General features: G+C 34.7%; 1 protein-coding gene across 3 annotated transcripts in view; it reads left to right on the top strand.

Moving 5' to 3' along the window:
* The window catches only part of TMEM38B (transmembrane protein 38B), a 50,440-nt gene that overhangs the window by 17,004 nt on the left and 17,397 nt on the right, over positions 1 to 16,039 (top strand). For 2 of the 3 annotated variants that reach the window (XM_028530617.2, XM_036022001.1), the window contains exons 2-5: positions 2,636 to 2,792; positions 7,310 to 7,494; positions 8,325 to 8,412; positions 12,505 to 12,622. In XM_028530617.2, the coding sequence (XP_028386418.1) occupies positions 2,636 to 2,792; positions 7,310 to 7,494; positions 8,325 to 8,412; positions 12,505 to 12,622 (548 nt within the window). The remainder of the gene's footprint in view (positions 1 to 2,635; positions 2,793 to 7,309; positions 7,495 to 8,324; positions 8,413 to 12,504; positions 12,623 to 16,039) is intronic. The other variant, XM_036022000.1, reaches the window with a different exon arrangement.

Consider the following 16,039-nt stretch of genomic DNA (forward strand, 5'->3'; position numbering starts at 1 on the left):
GTGTAGTTTTTTCCCATAGTTATTTGTATGTTTAGGTTTTTGCTAATTTATAGTTTATTAGAAAGTTGTCCATTTCCAATATAGTTTTCACCTTCGTTAGATTAAATACATGTTGTTGTCCTTTAATTAAAAAACTAATATTACTTTTTTTAATGTTACGCATTGCAGTGCAATGATCTGCTTTATTGGTCGTTTTCAACAACAATTTTTGGTTGGTTTTATTTATTTCCCATCTTTATCTTTTCATTTTAGCATCTATTTAGTTAATCTGTACTTTCATTTTTATAAGTCCCTTGTTTTTTTTGTTTAGTTTATTTTTTAAATTATTTTGTCCTTTTTCCTTTGATAATTTCAAACTTATAGAAAAGTTGCTAGAATAGGTCAAGGTGCTCCTATATACTCTACTCACATTCACCAGCTGCAGTTGACCCTTGAACGAAGTGGGGGTTAGGGATGTGGACATCCCTCCCACTTCAAAATCTGTGTATCTTATAACCCTCTGCCCCAAAGTAACTACTACTAACTACTAGTAGCCTACTGTTGATTAGAGGCTTTACTGATAACATAACCAGTGGATTGACACATATTTTGTATATGTATTATATTGCATGAATTCATGCCATACATAACTTTTAATTTTTTTGCTATTTCTAGGTTATGTGGTTCGTCTGCAAGTTTTTTCAAATTGTTGCAAATATTTAAAAAATTTCAGTATATTTATTGAGAGATACACCAGAGTTCCAGTGTATTTATTGGGGAAAATCCATGTATAAGTGAACCCAAGCAGTTTAAAACCCATGTTGTTAAGGGTCAGTGCACTTATAGTTAGCCCTATTTGTTTACTTTTCCCCAACTCTTTTTTTTTAAAGATTTTATTTATTTATTTTTAGAGAAGAAAGGGAGGGAGAAAGAGAGAGAGAGAAACATCAATGTGCAGTTGCTGGGGGTCATGGCCTGCAACCCAGGCATGTACCCTGACTGGGAATCGAACCTGCGGCACTTTGGTTTGCAGCCTGCACTCAATCCACTGAGCTGTGCCAGCCAGGGTCCCCAGCTCTTTTGAGGTGTAATTGACAAAAGTATATGTAAAGTGTACAGTATGATGTACTGTGACAGTGTGATGACTCAGTAGACATATGTATTGTGAAATGATTGCCACAATCAAGTTAATTAGCACATCCCTCACCCCGCAGTTACATTTTTTTGTGAGCTTGTCGATACCACAAAACAATTTCTACTCTCTTAGAAACTTTCAAGTATACAATACAGTGTTATTGACTACAGTTGCTATACTGTACTCTAGATCCTCAGAACTTAGTCATTGTATAACTAGAAGTTTGTACTTGAGCATTTTCTGATTGTTTTTATTTTTGCGAATTAATTTTTGAGAACCACTTGAGTGTAAATTGGAGGAATTTTGCTCAGTTACTTCTAATTACTTAAGTATGTTAATTTTATAAACCACAGTACAGTTATCAAAATCAGGAAGTTTAATAGTGATACAGTACTGCTATCTAAGCCACAATTCATATATAGATTTCATCAGTTGTTCAAAAAGACCTAAAAATATTCTGTGATATGATCTAAGTAAGACATGCATTACTTTTAGTTGTTGTCTCTTTAGTGTCATTTAATCTGGAACATTTCATCAGCCTGCTGAGTTTCTTGACTTTGACATCATTAAAATATAGGCCAGGTGTTCCCCCCCATAATAGCTCTCAATTTAGGTGTGTCTGATTAGATTAGTTGAAGTTATACATTTTTGGTAGAAATACCACAGAAGTAATAACGTGTTCTTAATGCATTATGTCAGGAGTCACTTGATATCATTTGTTTATACTGACATTTGCAATAATAACTCTAAAGTTATTATTTCCCTATAATTAATAAGTAATCTTCTAGGAGACATTTTGTGATAATGTAAATGACTGTCTTCATCAACTTTTTGCTTTTGGGTTTATTGTATTCTAATTTTATCCTGTCATATTGAAAGCTTAGTTTATTTCAGCTTTAATATTTTAATTAAGATTATAAATTTTTCATAATATAAATTTTTAACATGTCAACTAGGAGTGCTTGCAGTAGGGTTGGGAATAAAAGGTAACAGTAGGTGGGAAGATTGTTTATAATAATCTGCTACTAGGAAACTGGCAATAAGAGCTTGAATGGAATATTTTAAAGTTGTCCCTAATCACCCATGTCTTGACAGAATGTTGTTTTTTCAATCCTCACCCAAGGACATGCTTATTGATTTTAGAGAGAGGGAAGGGAGACAGGAGGAGTGAAACATCGAGGTGAGAAACATGAATTGGTTGCTTTTCCTACATACCCTGACTGAGGACCAAACCCACAGCCCGGGCATGTGCTCTGACTGGGAATTGAACCTGCAACCTTTCTGTCTGTGAGATGGTGCTCCAACGAAGTGAGCCACACTGGCCAGAGCTTAACAGAATGTTTTAGTCTTGATTTGAAGAACAGAAGATATGGTTTATGATTGTAATTGTCACAACTGAGTAATGATAAATTCATGAAAATTATGAAATTAAGAGCTTACTATTTCTTTAGTGCCACTGGTACCTTGGGACTTGTTTAGTATACAACTGTCTCAGATCACATTTTTACTTTACCATTTCAGGAGCAGTGGCGGTGGCATGGAAGAATCCTATTTCAAGTTGGTTTACTGCTATGCTCCACTGTTTTGGTGGAGGAATTTTATCCTGTGTACTGCTTGCAGAGCCTCCATTGAAGTTTCTTGCAAACAACACTAATGTGTTACTAGCATCTTCAATCTGGTAAGCTGCCATTATGGTGAACTATTAGACATTTAAAACATTGTTTTATAAATTATTAGTAAATGGAGCTTAAAAAAATATATTTTATGTTCTTAAAAGTTAATGCATGTGCAAAGGAAGGAACTCCATCCCCAAAGTATGTCTCTTTCTTACCCTCTTCTCCATTATCCTGCCCCAGAGATGGTTATTGTTATCATTGTTTTAATGTATCTTTAGTGGAAGCACTTCAAATATCAAAGACCATCAAGTGTTTGGCCCCAAGCAGTTTATATTGTGAACCTACCCATTCACACGGATATACAACAGGATAAAAATCAAGAATGCGACCAACTACACCAAGTCCAAGTGATTATGATTGATAAATAATTGTTCTTTTCATATTCTGTTGGATTTTTTGGAGGCTTATGAGATTTATCATTAATTTATTTTGAATTTAGTTTTGAACTGAAGAAAAAATGTGAGTAGAAGTTGCTTTGGATTCTTGCAAATCAAATTCAGTTATCCTTCAGAGGATTGACTCATCAAATTTAAAAAAGTGGTGTAATTCCAGTGAGACTGCTTTGTTATATCTAAAGCGAACAACTGTGCTTTTGATTAAAAAACCATATCAGTGAAACATATAGCATGTTAGTAACACTTAAAGTTTATTTTTACCTTGATAATCTTTAAATGAATATGTAACTTGTCTTAAAAGGAAATGTTATAAATAGTATCCATGGGAAAAATTAATAGTGGGCACCCGAGGCAGTGGAAACTATTAGGAGTAGAATAATAAATGTGATAACTAATATTTTTTGAGTTATTACCATATGTCAGCTAAATTCTTTGTATTCGTTTTTTTATATTTAATCGTGAGCCCTATGAAGACTTGATTTCTTCAGTGAACACTGTGTTACAAAGATTCATCTGTATTCTTGCATGTAGCTATAGTACATTCCCTCTCACTGCTGTATAATTCGTTATATTTTTGTCTATATTTTGTTCTTCTGCTGATGAGCATTTTTAACGGTTCTAGTTTTAGCAGTTATTCCAAAATAACAATAGCAACCACTGATGTATTTACTGTGTCCCAGTTTTCTAAGTGCTTTACATATATTGTCTCTCTTAAACTTTTTAAGAACCCTGTAAGGTAGGTACTATTTTATTCTCATTTAACAAACCAGGTAACTGAGGCAAGAAAGGTTAAATAACTTGCCCAAGATGTCTCAGATAGAACATGGAGCCAGGATTCAAACCTATGGTGTCTAGTTCTTTAGTCTATGCTTATGTAGTAGATTGTTTTGGATTCTGGAAATACAAATGTTGTCTTTGTTCTCACAGACCCTTAAATATAAAAGAATGATACTTGCTTGAAGACACAGTATATTTTACTATTTTTGTGGTTTTAATGTTGAAAACATATTATAATCTTTGCTTGATTTGCTTTTAATTTGAGAGATAAAATGATGTTTGGAATTTACTTTAAACTCTAGCAAGCTAAACTAGGGGATTCTGTGAATGCACTTAACTGGAAAGGTCTTCAGTACAATTGCTCATAGTGCTCACATCTGGAGATTAGCGCCATCTACTGGCAAAGGGAAATAACTGTTTGGAAGATAGTGTACATTGTCATAGGATTTTTCTTTTCAGAACTGTTCCTGGGGAAAATAAATATGTTGTAATTTTTCTGTGTATTGATTTTTGTATCCCTGTTTGTTTTCCTTAAACTTCAAGTGTATATTATATATTGTACATTTGCATAACTGAGACTGTATTTTTATGAGGAAAAACATAAGAAAAGGTATAGTTTTATAGGACTGTCATTCAGTAGTCCTATATTTGGTTTATAGTTCAGTTTTGGCTTAGGTAAGTAATACTGTCTTTGATACAGGCGTGGAATTAATAGTAGAATGAAAACAGAGTTCTCAGTGACTGACCATGGGAAGTTTCTGCTTAGCTCTTGGTACTAACCTAATTTCTGCTTTCCTCTTTCTTATTTAAACTGGTTTAGCTTTCATTTGTCAGTGGCTTAGCATCCTGTTTGTATTCTGTTTTAGACTAATTTTTATTATTTAGCACTGTTCTTTGTCATTTCCCCGCTTTATTAACCTAGTTGACTTAAAATGGATGAAAAAAGTGGATGAGAATCAATTGCCTTCTTATTCCATTTCTTGTTTGGAATGTTCCATTTCTTATTTTCTGATGTTTTCTAAAGGCACTTTATGAGTTAAAAGTTCCTTAGATGTGACAATTTTAGTTAAAGGTGAAACAATAATTTTTATTAGAGGGACAGTGTTGCTTAATGAGTATTGATTGAGTGATTCATTAAAGAGATTTTTAAAAACTACTTTGTGTTATAGAGCAGGAATGGTTGTTTGAGGAGTCATTAGTCTGATGTGTTTACTGGTAAGTCTACTGGCACAATAAACAGTTTTTCTTTTGCCCTGTGACTATTTAACACTTGAAATGAGAACTGTTTCCTGTTTTAAATGTTAGCTTATTATAGGTATACTTTAGAGATACCGGATTAAATGGAGTAAAGACTTATTCATTAAAAATAGCAACAACCAGAAATTTTAGATTGTATATCATAATGTTACATAGTTGAATATAAAAAGTTCAGGATTGCCCTTGTAATAGTATAGGTTTTTAACTTGTTGAAAATAGTGTCAGTGAACAGAATGAAAATTGGGTCATTTGTATTTTTGTTTTTGTTATTTATTTGAGTGTTTTAGTTTTGATACCATCCCTCTTTCTTAATGTGATCTACAGGGTATACCAAAATATTTTAATTTTATTTAAAAAATACATTTTAAAATTGCTTATTTAAGTGTAACTCATTTCCCCCCTCAATCTCTTAACTGATTTCCTGGAAATTTGTTTTATATTTAAAGAGAGAAGTAGATAGGGTCTTTCAAAATATTACATGAACATGTAGAATTTTTAAATCATGCCAGTCATTTTCAAAAAGCTTTTTACTACTCTTACATAACTTACTTCTTTCTCTCAAGCTTTTAAATTATCAACCGATTCTTTGATTTGATATATTTTGCATTTTGCCTCAAGATTAACTGTTAATAAATTATTTAATTCAGGACTACTTTTCATCATGCTTAGTTTAGGTGAGAGGAAAATAAGACGAATTATTCCTGTTATCTAAAGTCTATTTTATTGTGAGCGTTGCAGCCTTTATTCAGGGTGTGGCAAAAGTAGGTTTACAGTTGTGAGTATGCAAGACATAGTTTATTCTTGTATTATTGTTTATTAATTATTGTGTTTTCCACATTAACAACTGTAAACCTACTTTTGCCCCATCCTGTATATTCTGAAGAAAAATGTATTAAGAACAATATGTGTTTAGGCATAGGAACCAATTGTTTTAGTTGTATAGAGCCATTAGAATTTATTTAGTCTGAACTAAGAATATTAAATAAAACAAACTAAGACAAGATGAAACTCCCAGAGTCAGTGTATATAGATAGCACTGTTAGAGTGGGACATTGAAGAATAGGAAGGATTGGTAGGTGTAGATAAAGGGGAGAGAGTGCCTCAGGCTGAACAAACCATTGCATCTTGTACTGGGTCTCTGAAGCAGCATTTTGGAAAGGAGATTTCATATTCCATGAATACTTTCAGGAATTCCTACTTTATGAATCATGAATTGCAATAAGATTAACAACTTCTTTTAGAAGAAATACCATACAGTGTATTCCATATCTCTCCATTAGAAAGACGATACATTCTGCTTTAAGCACACAATTGTCAGCTAGAGAATATTTTAGGAACGGGGCGGGGGGAGTAGAGTGTTTTCCAATTTAACACTACTGCTAAACTGTTTGAACAGATGCTTAGAACAAATGAAGCTTCAAAAAATAATCCATCCGAGGAGTGAATTATTCTTAAACTAGTATCAGGCTTTAATTGGTTAAAACTTAATCTTACTCAACTGAATTGAAGAACAAGCTTCATTTCTTTCAGCTGTATGAAAATATGTTTTCCCTTAACACAAATCTGTCTCCTTGAGCACATGACCTTTCATTGTATAGGTCCCAGTTTATGTACTGCACCAAGGGGCACAGGTAAAGATATTAGTGGGGTGGAAATGCAGCCCTTGCTTAGGTACCACGGGCCCTCTTCTGATTCCTTTTCCCAGAGGAGAAAAAATGCACTGTAGCTAGAGAAGTGATTATATATTTGCTCTGTTTTTTCAGTGGACTCAGCACTTAGCTTCTAGAAGAGTATAGGCACAAATTAGGAACTCAGTAAATATTTTTTGCATAAATAAAATATTCAGTAGCCCAAACAGGATGAAATTCCCCTCTGATCATGACTTTTTGGCAGATTATTATATGTGCTTCATGGTTTTTTTTTTTAAACTGACTCTACCCAATCTGGTGTTCTTGAAGTCAAATTCTATGCTTATTGGAGTTTATATTTATGTTTGTTGAATTTTGCCAAATTGTTATTGCTGATATGCTATATTTTTATTTCTGTTTTGATTCTATTTATATATTAAAATGTTTAAATTTTAATTTCAGGTATATTATTTTTTTTTGCCCATATGACCTAGTTTCCCAGGGCTATTCTTTGCTACCTGTTCAACTCTTGGCTGCAGGAATGAAGGAGGTGACCAGAACTTGGAAAATAGTAGGTGGAGTCACACATGCTAATAGCTATTACAAAAATGGCTGGATAGTCATGATAGCTATTGGATGGGCCCGAGGTAATATTAACAGTGCGTGTTCATAAATACTGTTATTGGTGTGCTACGACTACTGAACAATTCTCTAGTTGCATTAATGGGGACCACATGCTCTTATAATAACAGTCTTTTTGGGGGGTGGAAGCTTTGTTTCTGTTAGCTAGTAAAGTTAATTCAAAACCAGCACTTTTTGCAGGTATCAGCCATTAGCCATTATTTTGATCCCAACTGTTTTACAATGTAAAATTTTTATGATTGGTTTTATTATCAACCCCAGCACCAGAGGGGTTAATAATTAATTAAGGTATAGTTCCATCATAAATAAAATAAGTTTACAGAAATTATATAGTGCATATAAAAAATTGCTGTTTTTTAATTCTGAATAACTGAAAATGGTAAATATGATTGAATATAGGTTCATGTCTACTTTGCATTACTTACCTTTATTGTTGAGTTCTTTAGCATGTAGGAATTGAACAGATTTCTCCAATCTCTTGTTTTACTCTGTTTAACCATAACTAATATCAGAGAAAGAAATGATAAAGCACTGAATTTTATTTGTCAGGTTTGCAACAAACCTCTAGCTATATCTCTGTGCCTGAGGACCCAGTTTTAACCTTAATTACCGTGTAATAGACAACTGCTGTAATTGTGTAGGGGAAGGGCTGCAACAGTGTTAGTACCATAAATGTACAAGGCAACTTTTTTCTTCTTCCCAAAATTATATTTTTGCTCAATTATATTTTGGGGATCCTCTTGGGATTATAAGTCAGGAGGTAATATGGCTTTGTTTAAAATATTTTCTATAGAAAATTTGGCTAAATATTCTTGTTTTATTTTCTTATTTTTAGGGGCAGGTGGTAGCGTAATCACGAATTTTGAGCAGCTGGTAAGAGGAAGTTGGAGACCACAAGCTGATGAATGGCTGAAGATGTCCTAGTGAGTTGGTATCAACTATACTAAGACCTGGCTTTTTGTCCTTAGATTTCACCAAGGTTCTTTTTAAAAACATTTTGTGGATTCTAAGTGTGGATGAAACATAGGTGAAAAAAATAAACAGTAACAATAATGGGGAAAAACCCCAGGAAACCTTATTCTTTCAAAAAGTCTGATTTCTCAACTGTCGTTTTTAAAATATATATCGATTTATTTATCTTTGGGTTCTTCCCTTTAGGAAATGAAATCAAACAAAAACATCTAGATTGTTAGAGAATTGTGGGAAGAGTATGAAATTATGGAGAGAGAATTACATAGGCACAGACTTCTCTGGATGGAAATGAATCTCACTTGCAGTCTCTTGGCATTTTCATTAATGAAACCACCCAGATTTCAAATTTACATAGTTCTTTTAGTAAAATGTCAAGCTTATGAGAACAAATCAGTACATTATTTTAAAGCCCTATCAGTTGCTTTAAAAATGAAAGTTAAACTTAATCGTATATAACAGTATGAAAAAGATTAGAGGAAATAACCCACTCTATACTTGTTCAATGCAAACTACCTTTTGTGTCCACTCAAGGAAATCTGACTGTTAGATGTTCTATAAAGACACTGGCCCAGTATTAAATAAGTCACAAATGGATCCCTGATGTACCTGAAAATGAAACAGAGAAGCACAGTTACTATTTCCACAATTCAAGAAGAAGATGATTTAGGGAATGGCAGCTATAATAAGCAAGGCAAGGAAAGACTTCATGTGAAAATAGGCTCGTTAGAATGGATTAAAAAGGAAGGTTGAGAAGCAGTATGGATGGTGAAGTATATGTTTGAGAACCAACAAATTCCAAGATATTTAACTTGGAAAGTGCTTCTTAAAGCTTTAATGAGGTAGTTGAGAAATAGAACAAAGAAGGCTTTGGTTGATACTGTTATAAATAAGGCATTAGTGTAATTAAGGGGAAATTTTTCTCCTTGAAAACATTTTTTATAAGCCATTTCTTGGGACTTTAAAACCGAAGTCAAAGTGCATTTCTCCTCTGTTCAAAACCTTGCAGTGACTCCCCCAAATGGCCCTCCAAGATGGCTCCCCCCTACACCCAGTCTGCTTTGACTTCACCTCTTACTACCTTGCTCTTACTACCTTGCTCTTACTACCTTGTTCACGGCACTCAATTCTTGAAAAAGCCGGGTGTGGTTTGGCTTAATGCTAGCTTTTCTTTTTGCCTAGAATTTTTTTCTGCAGGTATCTACCTCCCTATCTACTTTGCTCAAAGTATTTTCTCGAAGCTCACCTTCTCATTGAGGACTATCCTGTTTAAAACTGGAACATTTCCTTCTATTATTTTTTCTTTTGTATAATGTTTATCATATTGTATAATTATTCATTGTTTATTCTCCTCTCCCTTTGGCTCTCCCCCCGACTTCAAAGAATACAAAAGGCCAAGGACAGGGATTTTTGTCTTTTTTGATTGCTTTTGTATCCCAAGCATCTACCACATAGTAGACCCTCAATAAATATTAGATGAATGAGTAATTGGCAGGTTGTCAGGCAATTATGATTTTTGTCTAGTATGATATTCTGTGGATGTGTGTATGTATTTAAGTTTTCATATCTATTATCAAATACTTTTGCACAGCAGGAAGCCTATTTGCTTTTAGAGAATACATATATTTTCATAAACAGAATGTTGGTAGAAGTATGAATGTTAGAGTGCTGGTGAGGGCTCAGAAGGAAATGGGGAGCATGATATTAGAAATGGATACTAGAAATGGAGAGATGATTCACTTATGTAGTGGCAGAAAACTTAGCTGAAGTGTGGAAAGCATAACTTGTAAGCAATGAACTTGGATATTTAGCTGAAGATATTTGGAAGCAAAGCGTTGAAGGTGTGGATTGGTTTTTCCTTGCCGCTTATTACAAAGTGTGAGAGGAAAGGTTTGAATTGAAGGAATAACTGCTAAGTAAGGAAACCAAAACTTGATAATTTAGGAAGTTCTCAGCCAGTCTAGACTGCAAAAGATGCAAAATTAGGCGAGTCATTCTTAGGAAAACCTGCTGTGAAAAGAAAGTCAGGGATGTTGCTGGATAGTTTTTGCTAGCGTTTAAAGACATTAGGCATGTGACACATGGACCCATTCAGCTATCACAGCAGACACCAGGACTAGAGGAGGGATTATCCAGAAAAGATCTGTGAAGGACCTTTTTGACTAATGGCATGGGTCCTGTGTCATACACCAGAGATCCACAAGGTCTTTGAAGATGTTATATCACTAGAAACATTGCCAGCTTGGACTGAAAGGGGCAGAGATAAGATGAAATAAAAGAATGCTGTCAGACTCCCAAAAATTGTACAGGCAGGAAACAGGCTGATAAAACTGCTCAGCTGCAAACATGTGCTACCCTTCAAGGAAAGGGAAGAATGACTTTAAGGTGAGAGCTATGTGCCTAGAGGCCCGAGGCCAGGCTCACAGGCTGGAGTCAGAGGTGCGAAGGCCAGAGCCAGGAGTGCACAGGTTGGAACTGCAGACTCAGACTTCTTCAAGCCATAGAGGATTATTCGCAGGCCTCAGAACCTAATGGAATTTGCCCTGCTGGATTTTGAAATTGTCTGGGACTGGTGACCACTGTCGTCTTCTGTTTTTTTCCCTTTTGGAATCGGAATGCCTATAACTGTTATCCTATGCCTATTCTACCAGTGTATTTTGGAAGCAGATAGTTTATTTATTAGTGTCATCTGGACTACTATAAGAATTTTCTAAATGCTTCCTGATCTTCCTAACCAATCTCACTGACTTTCCTAAATCCTAGCCCTTTTCCAATTCCCTGCCCCAATTTATTGTCTATAATCCTCATTTATCATATTCATTGTCTCTGGATTTATGCTATAAGAGAACGTAATCCAGAATGGAATGTGTGTTTGCTAAGAGGATGCCTGTGATGAGACATTATGGCACAGAAACAAAACTATTAGAAGCACAGAGTAGCAAAATGACCTTAAGACAAACCTAATTTCATTTGATTTTTATCTCACCCTGTTAAAATGCCAATTTTGTGTACATTTTATAATACAGTTGTCCATGCATATAATTTACAAATTAATTTATAAACACATTTTAGGGAGCATCTTAAAATACTTTTTTATCAATAGAAATACACAGTCAAAAGTTTAGACCACTTTTCCAAAACAGGAATACTGCCTGATCATTGTTAAGCAAAGTCCAAACTCCTGTTGCCAAAACCTAACCCTGTTTTGAACTCAATTCTTAGCTTGTAATAATTAAGTTAACAATTTATTTTTCCATAAAAAATGCTTGTAGGGGCTTTTAAATGTCATATTTTGCAGTGTGGCATTCTAAGAGTTTGTTTATCTTTCTACAGTTGTAATCATAAAGAGCTAGATAATCTGTTAACGGACAGATGCTTTAAATAAATGGCAAATATATGACATGAAAGTAGTGCTTCATACTTACAGATTAACACAGACTTTACATGTTCAGCATTAATTTACTAAGATATGACCTAATGCAAATATTCTGTGTGGGAGTTAGTTAAATAATGTGCTGGAGGTAGCTCATACTGTTTTATGTGTATAACTTCTCTCTATTTTACACAGCAGCCTGAAGCTGGTTGTGATGGGAATATTTACACAATGGAAATGAGAAAATACTAATCAGGGCTTTCTTTTCCTTTCCCCATCCCACCCAAAGAGCTTTGCTTAGCATTGTAAGGTTTTTCAGGACTAATCTACTTTTCCCAGATTATACTGTAGAACATGGGACGTTCAGATCTTCTTTTGTGAAAAAGTGTTATGTGATCAACTGTGTTTCAGATATATTGCATATAGAAATGTACTTATCAGAGGGTCACAGTATGTATGAACCTTCTAAAATCTGATACGTTATGCTGTCAAGAAAGGTATTTAATTTTATATAGCTTAGTATTTCCATAACTTTATTAGTATAGTCACAGAACTCATTTTTGTGTTACATCTATTAATAACTCATTAAATTATTACTTTGTAGAGTACTCTGAGGAATACAGACATAGACCATGTTTAATACTTACTGACTTAAAGTGTATTTTATTTTCAGCCCTGCCAAAGTAACCCTGCTGGGGTCAATTATCTTCACATTTCAGCACACTGAACATCTGGCAATAGCAAAGCATAATCTTGTGTTCCTCTATACCATGTTTCTCGTGGGCATAAAGGTAAGAGTTCAAAGCAGCAATAAATCAGTATTACAAATTCTGTGTAACCAGAATTCTGTATACAAGGCAAGTAACAGGAACATTTATTTATTTTTATTGTTATTACAGTCTAAAAACATGAATTTTGGGGAGTTTATTCAGCAAATCCATGACTATCTGAAACTTAGCTCTTCTGTGATTCCTCATTTGGTTTATGCTGATACTACCGGGAGAGTCTTGCAGATAGCCTAAAAGTCTATTGGAGGCCGGGAAGTAGTAGAAATAAGAACAGCTAAGGCTGATCAGAGACTGCAAAGACAGTGTTGTCTCATTTGTAAAATGAGGTGGTTGTGTAGATGTTCTCTGAGGTTCCTTTAAGCTTTAAAATTTTGAAATTCCATATTAGGACATTTGTGACTAGTCTCTTTTGTTATTTTTGTCTGCTTTGAAGCTTTATACCTTCTTGAAAATTGGAGGTAGTGTGGTACAAGGTCACATCTTTTAGAGACAGGTTGTCTTAAGTTCACACCTAGCTTTGCTCTCTGATTCCTGAATAGGCAAGTCACTTAATATCTCTGAATCCCAACTTTCTCATCTTCATTATGTGAGTGTTGAGAGGATTGGAGATGATGTATGCCATTCTGTTACAGTGTCTGACACATCTTATGAGTTCTGTTTGCAGCTGTATCATGAGGCTAATTCTGATTATTGTTATTCTTACCATTATTAGATATTGTTCCCTGTTCACAGCTAGACAATTAATTTTCAAATAAGGTTATTGTTCAGGCCTAGAGGAATTTTATAGCTACCTCTGTCTCAGCCTAGATATTTTTGGCTTCTTAAAAAGATTCTTAAAAGGACACAGTATATATTTTACAAATTTATGTCTTAGAACCAAGTCACCTCATTTCTGTTTCAGTAGTCTCTGCAGTGGAGGTGATATGTGGTGGTAATTCACATATTTGCAAGTATCTCTTCACGTGTGCCTTCCTCTTCCAGTCCTTAAATTTTGGGCCGTATGTATTTCTTTGTAACAGCTTTACTGAAATGTATTTTAAATACCATCCACTTCTTCCATTTAAAGTGTATAATTCAGTGGTTTTTAGTGCAATCACAGAGTTGTATAACCATCACTCCAGTCAATATTGAAATATTTTTATCACCCCCAAAAGAAACCTCACACTCATTAGCAGTTACTTCACATTTCTCCTTAATGCCCCAGCTGTAGGAAACCACTAATCTACTTTGTTTAATAAATCTGCCTATTCTGACATTTTATGTAAATGGAATCACACAATATGTGGTCTTGTGACTGATTTCTTTCACTAGCATAATGTTTTGTAGGTTCATCTGTGTCATGGTGTGTATCAGTATATTGTTCCTTTTGATTGCTAAGGGGTATTGCATTGCATGGATTATATTTTATTTATCCATCAGTTGATGGATATTTGGATTCTTCTACTTTTGGCTAATATGAAAATTCCCTTTATCAGGTTGAGGAAATTTTCTTCTGTTTCTAGTGTGCTGAGCATTTTTATCATGAATAGGTGTGAAATTCCATTAAATGGTTATCTCTGCACATGGGTTAAGATACTTACATGATTTCTCCTATATTCTTTAATATAGTGGATTACATTGATTGATTTAAAAATGGTTATATGGATTTTTTATTTTTGTGGTAAACCCCATAGTCATGATGTGTCCTTTTTGTATACTGCTGGGGTGAACAAGATCACGCAGGTTTGAAGTGTACTTTCCTGTGGTACATGATCCGTGTATTGCATTGTGTGCCCACCACCCAAAGTCACATCATCTTCCGTCACCATGTATTTGGCCTCCTTTACCCTTTAATACACCCCACGCCCTTCCCTGTGCTAACCACCACACTGTTGTCTGGGTCTATGAGTTTTGGTTTTATATCCCACATATGAACAAAATCATATAGTTCTTAGCTCTCTCTGACTTATTTTGCTTAGCATAGTATTCTCAAGGTCCATTCATGTTGTTGCAAATGGTGGTATTTCATCTTTTCTTATGGCTGAGTAGTGCTCCATTGTATATACGTACCACATCTTCTTTATCCAGTCCTCTATCGAAGGATGCTTTGGTCATCTCCATGTCTTGGCCACTGTGACTAATGCTGCAATGAACATAGGGGTTCATATATTTTTGTGAATAAATGTTTTTGAGTTTTTCATGTAGATACCCAGAAGAGGGATTGCTGGGTCATATGGTAACTCCATTATTAATTTTTTGAGAAACCTCCATATAGTTTTCCATAGTGACTGTACCAGTTTACATTCCCACCAGCAGAGAATGAGGGTTCCTTGTCTCCACAACCTCTCCAACCCTTATTATTACCTGTCTTGTTGATAATAGCCATTCTAGCAGGTGTGAGGTGGTGTGTCATCGTAGTTTTGATTTGCATTTCCCTAAAAGCTAGTGATGTTGAATATCTTTTCATATATCTGTTGGTCATTTGTATGTCTTCTTGGGAGAGGTGTCTGTTCAGGTTCTTTGCCCATTTTTAAAAAAAAATTTAAAGATTTTATTTATTCATTTTTAGAGGGAGGGGAAGAGAAAGAGAAAGAGAGGAGAGAAATATCAATGTGTGGTTGATTCTCATGCACCCCATACTGGGGACCTGGCGTGCAACTCAGGCATGTGCCCTGACTGGGAATCGAACCAGTGACCCTTTGGTTCGAAGTCCACACTCAATCCCCTGAGTTATACCAGCCAGGGCAACTGCCCATTTTTTAACTGAATTATTTGTTTGGTGTTGAGTTGTGTGACTTCTTTGTATATTTTGGATAGTAACCCCTTTGTGGAGATGTTGTTTGCAAATATCATCTCCCATTTGTTTTGTTGGCAGTGTTTTTCCTGTGTAGAAGCTTTTTGGTTTGATATAGTCCCATTCATTTCTTTTTGCCTTTACTTCCCTTGCCTTTCGCGTCAAATTCATAAAATGCTCTCTAAAACCAAGATCCATAAGTTTCATACCTGTGTTCTCTTCTATGTAATTTATTGTTTCAGATCTTATATTTAGGTTATTGATCCATTTTTAATTAATTTTTTATACATGGGACACACTGTAATCTATTTTAATTCTTTTGCATGTGGCTTTCCAATTGTCCCGGCACCATTTATTGAAGAGGCTTTCTTTCCTTCATTGTCTGTTTTTTGGCTCCTTTGTCAAAAATTATTTGCCCATATACATGTGGTTTTATTTCTGGGCTCTCAGTTCTGTTCCTTTAGTTTGTGTGTCTGTTTTTCTGCCAGTAGCATGCTGTTTTGATTATTGTAGCTCTGTAGTATAATTTGAAGCCAGGGACTGTGATACCTCTGGCTTCGTTCTTTTTTCTCAGGATTGCTTTGGCTGTTTGGGGTCTTTCGTGGTTCCACAAATCTGATGATTTTTTTGTTCTATTTCTTTAAAAA

Source organism: Phyllostomus discolor, chromosome 3 (genome assembly GCF_004126475.2).
Source record: "Phyllostomus discolor isolate MPI-MPIP mPhyDis1 chromosome 3, mPhyDis1.pri.v3, whole genome shotgun sequence".
Classification (NCBI taxonomy): domain Eukaryota; kingdom Metazoa; phylum Chordata; class Mammalia; order Chiroptera; family Phyllostomidae; genus Phyllostomus; species Phyllostomus discolor.